The following is a 10210-nucleotide window of genomic DNA, read 5'->3' on the forward strand; positions in this document are numbered from 1 at the left end:
AACATAATGTAAGTTTCTAAGTCTCTGCTCATTAGGTATTTTGGTTGCCAGGAACAAAGACTCACTCAAGTTGCCTCAAGAAAGGTGAGTGCCCTCATATGGGGGCCATTTGAGAAGACAAGACATCCCAGAATCCAGGAAGGCCTGGGGGCAACAGGAGAATCAAGTCCAACTTGTAGGCAGGAAGATGGTTCTTTTGCCCCTCAGCAACAGGAGCTCCATAATTTTCCATTTTGTGTGTCACAGTAATGGGGTTTAGACCACTCTCCATTGCTGCCTCTCTGTGTTTTCCCTTCTGTTTTTTTTCTAGCCACTTTCTGACATCTCTTTCATTAAATATTCAGATTCCCAGAGAAGGAAAATGAGATTAGACCTCAAGCCCCCCATCATCTGTGTTCAGGCAGAACCTTTGCAACGTGCCTCCTTGGAGGCTGCCAGCCAGGCTCCCCTTGGATCAGGCGCTCACTTTGTCCAATCGCCTAGGGTGAGGTGGGGCATGTAAGTGATTAGAACCTGGCCACCTGTGCCTCAGGCACCCAGGAGGTCTGAGCATAGGGCAGTGCTTCTCAGAAGGAGCAATGGGTTGGCAGGAACCTGTAGGTTAAGGGAGTCAGATAATTAATCCAAATGGAGACCCCAAATGGAGATATGTGGATGGGCTCTATCAGAATCTCCTGGAATCCTTTTAGAAATACAGAACTCTGGGCCTCACTCCAGACCTACTAAATTAAAATCTCTAAAATCTCAAGGGGAAGCATTAGAGAACACACACACACACACACACACGGACACACAAACACACAATTTTTAAATCTCCCCAAGAAAGTATAGCTTTGACCTTGTGAGGCAACAGAGAAATGTGAAGGATGGGAAGGGTGAGACTGAAAGAAAATCTTGGTTCTTTTTTTTTTTTTTTTTTTTTTTTTGAGACAGAGTCTTAATCTTGTCACCCAGGCTGGAGTGCAATGGCATGAACTCAACTCACTGCAACCTCCATCTCCAGGGTTCAAGTGATTCTTCTGCCTCAGCGTCCTGAGTAGCTGGGAATACCACCACACCTGGCTCATTTTTTATTTTTAGTAGAGCTGATGTTGGCCAGGCTAGTCCCAAACTCCTGATCTCAAGTGATCTGCCTGCCTCTGTCTCCCAAAGTGCTGGAATGACAGGTATGAACCACTAAGCCTGGCCAGGGAGTCTTCTTGATCCTTTTAATGATTCTGTCAGGGAGTTCGGATGTACTCTTGTGGAAGTGTGGGTAAAAACACATTTGTAAAGTAGAAGTGCTGAGATGAAGTCATTTCTTTCAAAGAAATAAAAATATAAGGAATAAGGTTCTCTGTACCTTCCTTCCAGAACTTACACAAATGAGTCTGAGAGACTAGCAGGAAATAATGTTAAGCCTAAACATGATGAACTTTTAGTGTGGCCGCAAACAAAAGTTGAGAGTTTGCTTCATTTTTACTCGCTGATCTGTAACAGTATAGTTAGTGAAATATCATAAGCAACACATAGTACTTTTATCAAAATACTACCAGAATTACAAATAAAATTTTCAGTAGCTAATTTAAGAAAATCTTTCATTTAAAAGGAGGAAGGTAATGAACTATTTGGGAACACTTTAAAGAAAGAGTTGCTTAACATAACTATATCCTAATGTATTATAATCTTTATTACAAAACAAATAAAACAAGTATTTTATATTGAGGTAACATTTCAAATGGTATCTGGCAAAAATCAGTTGCCTCTTATACACAGAATTTTTCTCTGTAAAGGACTCAGAGAACAGTTTTTTTATAGCATTGCACATAAACTGATTTTTAAAAAAATAAAGCTGAAAAGTATCTAAGTAAAGAGGAATTTCTTTCTCCCTCTCCTTCATATCATCACTGGTGATCAGTAAGGTGATGTTTATGGGAGTTCTACAAAAAAAAAAATGTGAATTGAGTAAATTAATTGGGAAAAAAAGATTTTCTTATCTAAAACAACTCACTGTGCCATAATTTCAAAGTGGTTTTGCAAAGAAAATATTTAATCCTATAGAATTAACTATTATTTATCCCAAGAATTGAAATCTCCAGTCTCCAATGAGGAAACCCTATGCAACCTTTCAACTCCAGTGTCTTCTGCTATGAAGCCCTTCCTCGCTCTCCAAAGCGTTGGTCACCCTTCTCAGTGCTCCCAGACAGATATCATGGTCATAGCTCTGTCTTGGTACTCACCATATTGGGTTGTAACAATTCTTGTTTCTCTTATACACGTCCCTCTTTAACTCTGTAGCTTTATATGCTCCTCAGGAGCAAGAAACAAGTCTTCACCTGCTTTACATTCCCAACACCCAGCACAGTGCCTGGTATATCGTGGACCCCCAATATCTTTGTTTGTTAGGCTGATGAGTTAGGAACTATCTCAGCTGCAAAGATATGCAGATCCTTTCGTGCTTCTAGCCTCTTTGGATGGGTTCTGGTGACACTCCACAGTATTTAAACCTCTATGAAATGATGACATCCTAGAAACAAGTGTAATGTCCAGCAATTCCTTTCAGGAAAAAAAAAAGGCATCTGGTTATTCTTTTGGTCAAAACATCAATAAATTATAGTTATCATGATACACTTTCAAACTCCCAAGACTCCTTTAGGTGACAGCCACTTCTTAAGACAGCTGATGCTAATAGCCGTCTTGGCAGTCATTATCATCTTGGTCCCCAATGGGTTTGTTGTGATAGGCATCAACTGTTAATTTCCGGCTTTCTATCTCAATGTGTTTCAACTGGCCGTCTTCCTCACTGCTTGATTTGCTCTCCGTGGAGTTGCTATCTTCTTTAGATCTGCTGCTGTCTTGAGAGTCACTGTCATCTTCGTCAGACTGGCTTTCCTCACTCTGACTCTCTGCTGAGGCGCTGTGAGACTGGAGGCCCTCCTGGCTGGAGCTGTTCTCATCCTCGGGGGACTCCGGGCTTTCCTCTGAGGAGTTGAGGCTCTCGCTGGATTCGCTGTCTGCTTGCTCCTCTCTGGATTCACTTTCTGAGTGGGAGAGTGTATGCGAGCTGTCCTCTTCGCTGGAGTCACTGTCTTCCTGGTCTTCTACGTAACTGGTTGTGGGGTCGGGGTTATCTCCCCTGGACTCACTCACCACCTCTTCCCGAGACTCACTGCTGCTCTCTTGGGATGGAAGGTCCGCCTCTTGGCTGGACTCACTGCTGGGGCCATCTAGGTTTTGGCTGTCTTCCTGGGACGGATTCTCCTTGCTGTCTTCTTGAGAGTCACCCTTGCTGTCTCTCCTGGGTTGGCTGAGGCCAGCTTCTCTGGAGTTTCTGTTTTCTGTAGAGTCACTCTTGACTTCTTCCATCGTGTTGTTGTCATCAAGTTCACCTTTGTCATCTTCCTCTGAGATACGAGACTTCCTAAAAATGTTTTTACTAGGATGCTCCACCAACTGGCTGTCACCGGAATCTTGAATGTTTGCCTGCCCACTGTTTTCTCTAGATTCTTTTGATTTCATGCCTGCACTGTTCATTCTGGAGTTTCCCCTCTCACTCCTGATACTGTCTGGGTCATCACTCTGCATTCCCTCATCGTCAAACTCAGAGCCATCTCCATGGCTGCTCTCCCCCTCACTGCCACCGCCCACCCAGTGCTCTTCACTCTCACTCTCCTGAGTGGAGTCACCTCCCTCAGGCCTGCTGTCCACCTGGTCCTCATTGTCAAGGTCCCTGCTCTCACTGGTGGTATCTTGGGCACTGTCTTGCCCTTGTGGAGCGCCCTCTTCACTGGATTGTGTGGTGTCAGCAGAGTCCTCATCACTTCCCAGTCTGGAATTTCCTCCTTCTTGTCTGTCTTTGGGCCTTGGGCCATTGTCATCATCGCCAAAGGTGTCATCTCCACTGTCATCTTCCTCGTCATCTTTATCATATCCTTCTTCTCCTGTGCTCCTGGAGAAGCCACCAGTTGGTCTATAAATGTATTGACGATCATCAGAGCCCAGCCCCTCCTCTGACTCAGCACTGTCACTGGGTTCTTCATTTGCCTAGAATTTGGGGTTAACAGATGTGGTCAGTATTCCAGGAACTGATAGAGACGGAGTTATCTAGAGCCTGTCCAGTCTTTCTGCTTCCTTCTTCCTACATCCCCTCTAACCCATGGTCAATTTTACTGCTCAATAATATCTCTACCAAAGCTTAAACAGGAAGGAAGAGGAGTTGAAACTCAAGTTGTTCCATTTTATATAAGAATACTAGACAGAAAGAAGCTCTTCGATAATTGTTTATGAATTAAAGAGTTGGTTTATAATGCTTATGCATCAAAGTGTTTGGTGTAAAACAGAGTTTTAAAAAATACTGGCCGGGCGCAGTGGCTCACGCCTGTAATCCCAGCACTTTGGGAGGCCGAGGCTGGTGGATCACGAGGTCAAGAGATCGAGACCATCCTGGTCAACATGGTGAAACCCCGTCTCTACTTAAACTACAAAAAATTAGCTGGGCATGGTGGCGCGTGCCTGTAATCCCAGCTACTCAGGAGGCTGAGGCAGGAGAATTGCCTGAACCCAGGAGGCGGAGGTTGCTGTGAGCCGAGATCACACCATTGCACTCCAGCCTGGGTAACAAGAGCGAAACTCCGTCTCAAAAAAAAAAAAAAAAAAAAAATACTGAGTGATCTTAAAATGATCCCAGTTTTTTTTCCTCTGGGGGGAAAAATGTGCTAGGACAGGAGGATGCAATCTTCATCTAAAATAAAAATAAAAGATTACCGTAAGGTATATACCTCCCCAAACCATGTTTCTACCTCATTAATACAACCAGGAAGTTGCCTGTAGATGACTCAGCAGAAGACGCTAACCAGTGTAACCACCAAGTAGCTTAGTGCTAGGTGGGAAGTCAGAGAGGTGAGCCCTGTAAGTACAACGGTTGGATTCTCTGCACCGGTAAGGAAGGACAGTAAGTCTTTGTATATTATGCTCCCAAAATATCTGCTGTCTTTACTGTACCCTAAACAGAGCATACCTGCTAGTTTGTTTCTTTGTTTTTCTACATGTTGCTATGGATCAATGTCAGAGTCTATAATTGAAAGTACTTGTGTATACGCTATTGACATCTCCTCCTAGCAATGGAGTTTTATGCTCGTATGGTGGAACCAAGAATGTTAACCAGCCATACCTCATTAACCCAACTCACAAGCAGAAATTGCAGGAATCACCATACCTCATTAACCCTTTCTCAAGAAGGAATTGCTACCCTCACCTCAGAGCTTAGAGACCCTTGAGGCAACAAATCACAAAGTCCCTGGCAAAGAGCATTTCCCCAGTTCTATGCTTTTAAATTTCTAGAATTTTCCTTTGATAACCTTAAGTAAATAGGGACAAACAACCTAATAATTCATCTTCCAACTCTGGCTAAGTGTGGAATGCAACATAGATCAGAGCCTTGGGGAGAAACCTGGCTCCTGGACTCTCTGGCGCCCCACAGGATTGAGTTTGGTCAAAACAATAGCATAGCCAAGAAAGTAGTCTTAGAAAAATGAAAAAGAACTTAGTCTTAGAAAAATAAAAAAGTTTTAAGGGATATACACTAAGTCTGCCTTTCTACTTCCAGAGCACAGTCCTGCAGATGGGACTATTTGAAAGAGAAAGTCACTACTAAAGCAGCTGTTTTCATTAAAGTTTCCTCAGGATCCTACTGTCCTGTCTTCAAGCAGGATCCTTCACACAGAGAAGTTCCCAGGCACTTCCTCACTTAATCTGAACTGCTCGAATTGTAAAAGCAACATTTTAAGTTGATGAGTAAGTCTGACATGATCATTGACCATTTGTGACTGCGTATGTGTGTGTGTGTGTATTTTTTAACTAGGAGAGACATTTAGGGCCACAATGCTAACAATCTAGCCTCAGTGATGAAAATAAGATGAATAGCATGTCTACATGTGAATTCTCCTTATTCATTTTTCTCTTCTTATTTTATGGGACTCTTCAGCCAACATAACTCATAGTTAGAATACTATTATATTTAGAACTGTTTCCAGGTAATTTAATCTAACATCATTTCCTTCCACTCCTAAGTAGTCTGAAAAGTTAAGAAAGGTCTGTTTAATTACCTGTTCCTCTGAGCTAACTTTACGTCTTTCTGATGACTCATTGCTCTCCTGAAAGGGGAAAATTTGTTTATTTTTCTTTTTAGTAATTCCTCAGGAAAGAAAAAAACATGATATACATCAATTGCTTCCAGTCTGGATTTACTACTTTCAAAATTGTAAAAGGCAATGAGAAGAGTGTTAAAGTTACTTCATGAGATGTTTACGACAAAAATAAATGAGATAGTTACCAAGGGTGGTGTTGGTGCCTGACCCAAATGATCCTGCAAAAAAGGAAAGGAAGGAAAACAGATTATTCCCTTACAGATGGATTTCATTATTGAAATTATTTAGAATAATTTTAGGTGGTTATTTTTAGTTTCTTGGTACAAATCTTACATTTACATGAGTAATAATGAAATTTTATGATGAGATGGTTCAAAAAGGAAGGTAAAATGACTAATGGCTTGAAAAGATCTTGGAATATAACAGATCTAGACTATTTTTATATTTCTGAATTTTTGTTTATAGAAATAAATACACTTTCTTTGAACCTGGCTGTTCATACAACTTAAAGGAAATGTAACAGAGGAAAAGCAGCATTGAAACTCAGAATCCAGGTTTACGTCTCAGTTAACTCACTGGTTTTGGTTTTAGCCCTGAAAACCAATCATCTTGGTGTTAGCACTGAAAGTTATGCATGTGTTCCAGGAAGCCCCTAAGTCCCAGGTAAAGCGAGATGGTTGGTTACTCTAGGTGAAGATGGGCAACTCACTTCACGTTTCTGACTGTCAGTTTCTTATTCATAAATTAAAAAAATTAACATCCACTGTGCTTACCCCACAAGGTAGTTACGAGGATGAAACCAGCTAATGCCTATGGAAGTATCTTGAAAACTATTTATTCAACATGATATAAACTAAAGAAATAATCCATTTTGAGAACATCTACCTTATAAAATTTCATAGTAAACAAAACTGAATTGAGAAAGCCATTAAACCTTTCTCGAGTCATGTAAACGCCCTGGTATTAAAAACAAATCCTAAATCAGAAATTTAGTCATCCTTCTGATTTATTTCACTTTCTTTAGTCTCATAAGCACCATAAGAATGCCTTAGCAATTTCTGGCACCCCTCCCCAACACCTCTCCCCTGTCTCCTTGAGGAGAGCAAAGTCCTGTGTGGAACACCCAAGGCTCAAAGCAGAGCAGGGAGGAGCTGCTATTGACATGTCTTCAATGTGGGTCTCAGCGGTGCTGGACTGGGGATATCTCCTTAGAGAAAGGAGGTATAATCACTCTGTCTTTGGCCTGTGACACTGCAGGCAGGCACAATGGCAGGCTCTGCTCCAGTGATTGGAATGAACGGGTGGAAGGGAGCAAAACATTGTTATTTTTCTCATGCCAAGGCTAGACTTGAGAACAGGGCTTTTTTGTGTGTCTCTGGTTAAATGAGAGAGAGGATCTACAGTGTCTGCTTTTAAATTAACCAGTCTATGACTATCTATGAAGAAAGTTCATAATGAATACTGCAAAGTCTATTCCAGACTCAGGCAAGGGCAGGACCCCATCTCAGGTAATTGACATTAACTGGTCACCACCAAAAGCATTGGGCCTAAGCTTTATCATATGTAAAAGCCAGCAGGAAACAAGGTAGTGAACAAACTGCTCTGATTTTGCATAAGATTTTAACCCTTAGTGCCAATCTTGAGAATTTTCGGACCTCTTAGACCTGGCTCCTTCCTGAGAGGGATATGAGACACTGGTTAAGAATGTGGATTCTGGAGCTAGAGTAAAATAATCTCAAAGTCTGACTCTAACACTAACTAACCATGTAACCTGCACAGATTGAGTTACTCTCTGTACTCAGTATTCTCATCTGTAAAGTGAGAATAAAATATAATGCCTAATTCACAGAGGTGTGAAAATTAATAAAGTTAATATATGTGAAACACTCAGAACTGTGCCTGGCAATGATTCTTGAGTTACTGAGAGTTAATAATGATTGGTTCAATGACAGCCAACACGCTAGCAACATTAGCTCTTATTCCAGAGACTCTAGTGTCCTCTCGCCCTTCTTTCTTTTCTCACCTCCCAGGACTTGACCTCTTGCCTACCAGTTAACTCTTGTTAAAACAAATTTCAAGTCTAATCTCTCCTGAAAAGTCTTGGTTCATTGTCATCCATCACCTGGTACTATTATACACATCCAGTACAAGCAGAAAGCTAAGAGAAAACATGCTTCCTTGCCAGAGTATACTACTAAGTTGGAATTGCAGCATTATCTTCTTCTATGAACGCTATAGCTTAGCTTATCAATATGCTCATTAAGTCATTAGCAGTTTCAACATTTGCAATGAAGTCAAATTGGTTATACTCATAATACACTAAATTGAAAAATTTCAAAAAGTCCTATTTCTACTCACCTTCCATTCCTCAGAACTCTCAGATTCATTATTTTGATACCTGGCCACCTAGAATATGTAGTACACATGGTAAATCCAAAGAGAAATTTCTGAAACAATAGTTATTAACACTTTTCATTCATAGGAGTAGGGATAGTCAAATTTTAGGCTACATCAGAATCACCTGGAGGCCTTGTTAAAATACCGATTTCTGTTCCCTGTCCCTACAGTGTCTGGTTAAGTAGCTCTGAGGTAGGACCCAAGAACTGAGATTTCTCTTTTTTTTTTTTTTTTTTTTTTTTGAGACAAAATCTCACTCTGTTGCCAGGCTGGAGTGCAGTGGCATGATCTTGGCTCACTGCAACCTCCACCTCCCAGGTTCAGGCAATTCTCCTGCCTCAGCCTCCTGAATAGCTGGGATTACAGGTGTGTGCCACCAAGCCCAGCTAATTTTTGTATTTTTAGTAAAGACAAGATTTCACCATGTTGGTCAGGCTGGTCTCAAACTCCTGACCTCGTGATCCACCAGCCTCGGCCTCCCAAACTGCTGGGATTACAGGCATGAGCCACTGCACCTGGCCGAATTGGGATTTCTAACAAGGTCCTAGTTGATGCTGATGCTGCTGGTCCCAGGGCGACAGTTTAAGAACCACTGTTTATAGAGAAGAAAAATATGAGTGATAACTATATGAATGGCAGCTGAACAGAATAAGAAATAACTTTGATATTTTTTAAAACACAGCATTATAAGAAAGTACTATTTTTACTGTACTGGAACATACACAGCCATCTTGGTTCATAGCCAATGAAAATTGTGACGTTTTAATTATGAAAAGATTTTTTCATATATCCCTATCCTAATACTTACTGGGAGAGCACAGGATAATCCCCAAAAGAACATGAGCAGGATGCTGATCTTCATAGCTGGGTGTGATACCTCTACCTGGAATGAAGGACATAGGTGTTTCTCTCCACGTTAAAGAAATAAAGTAGCTTCAACTTTTTAACAGTTTCTTCCTATTAAAAATTCATCAAAATGCCCATGAACTGATGAATGGATAAATACAATTTACTATGTCTATTAAATGGAATATTATTCAACCATAAAGAGGAATGAAGTACTGATATGTGCTGCAAAGTAGAGGAACCTTGAGAACACTATGCTAAGTGAAAGAATCCAGATAAAAAGCCCACATTGGAATGATGAAATGTCCAGAAGAGGCAAATCTACAGAGACAAAAAGTAGATTAGTGGTTGGGTTGCCCAGAGCTTGTGCAGATGGGAGGTGGAGGGGTGATTGTTTATGGGTATAGGATTTCTCTGGGAGGTGATGAAGCTATTCCGAAATTGATTATAGTGAAGGTTGCACAACTCTGTGAATATACTAAAAACCACTGAGCTGTACACTTCAAATTGGTGAAGCATGTGGCATATAGATTAAAACTCAGTAAAATGGTTTTTAAAAACCTCACTCCTAAGAAATAAATTGAAAATGTTTCAATGAGGAGATCTATAAACACTAAAACATAAAGTATGATAAATTGAGGAGAAAGTAAAGAAAGAGGAATAGAGAATTTTTATCCATTCACTTTTACAATAATTATGCAGCTTGGTATGGCAGAGCACCCTAGCAAATGTATTCCCCCTGAAAAACTATGCTTATTGACACCATTGATAGGTGGTAGGCATTTGTTTTCCCATACACACACACACACACACACACACACACACACACACACACACACACA

General features: G+C 40.9%; 1 protein-coding gene across 3 annotated transcripts in view; it reads right to left on the reverse strand.

The window, feature by feature from the left end:
* Positions 1 to 1648: 1648 nt before the first annotated feature.
* DMP1 (dentin matrix acidic phosphoprotein 1) overlaps positions 1649 to 10210 on the reverse strand; it is a 36039-nt gene continuing 27477 nt past the window's right edge. For 2 of the 3 annotated variants that reach the window (XM_032239664.1, XM_032239663.1), the window contains exons 2-6: positions 9331 to 9405; positions 8484 to 8531; positions 6311 to 6343; positions 6084 to 6131; positions 1649 to 4023 (exon numbers count right to left, since the gene is read on the reverse strand). In XM_032239664.1, the coding sequence (XP_032095555.1) occupies positions 2665 to 4023; positions 6084 to 6131; positions 6311 to 6343; positions 8484 to 8531; positions 9331 to 9384 (1542 nt within the window). In that variant the 5' untranslated portion in view covers positions 9385 to 9405 and the 3' untranslated portion in view covers positions 1649 to 2664. The remainder of the gene's footprint in view (positions 4024 to 6083; positions 6132 to 6310; positions 6344 to 8483; positions 8532 to 9330; positions 9406 to 10210) is intronic. The other variant, XM_032239665.1, reaches the window with a different exon arrangement.

The sequence above is a fragment of the Sapajus apella genome, unplaced genomic scaffold, assembly GCF_009761245.1.
Source record: "Sapajus apella isolate SASKATOON/1434 unplaced genomic scaffold, GSC_monkey_1.0 scaffold45, whole genome shotgun sequence".
In the NCBI taxonomy this organism is placed as follows: domain Eukaryota; kingdom Metazoa; phylum Chordata; class Mammalia; order Primates; family Cebidae; genus Sapajus; species Sapajus apella.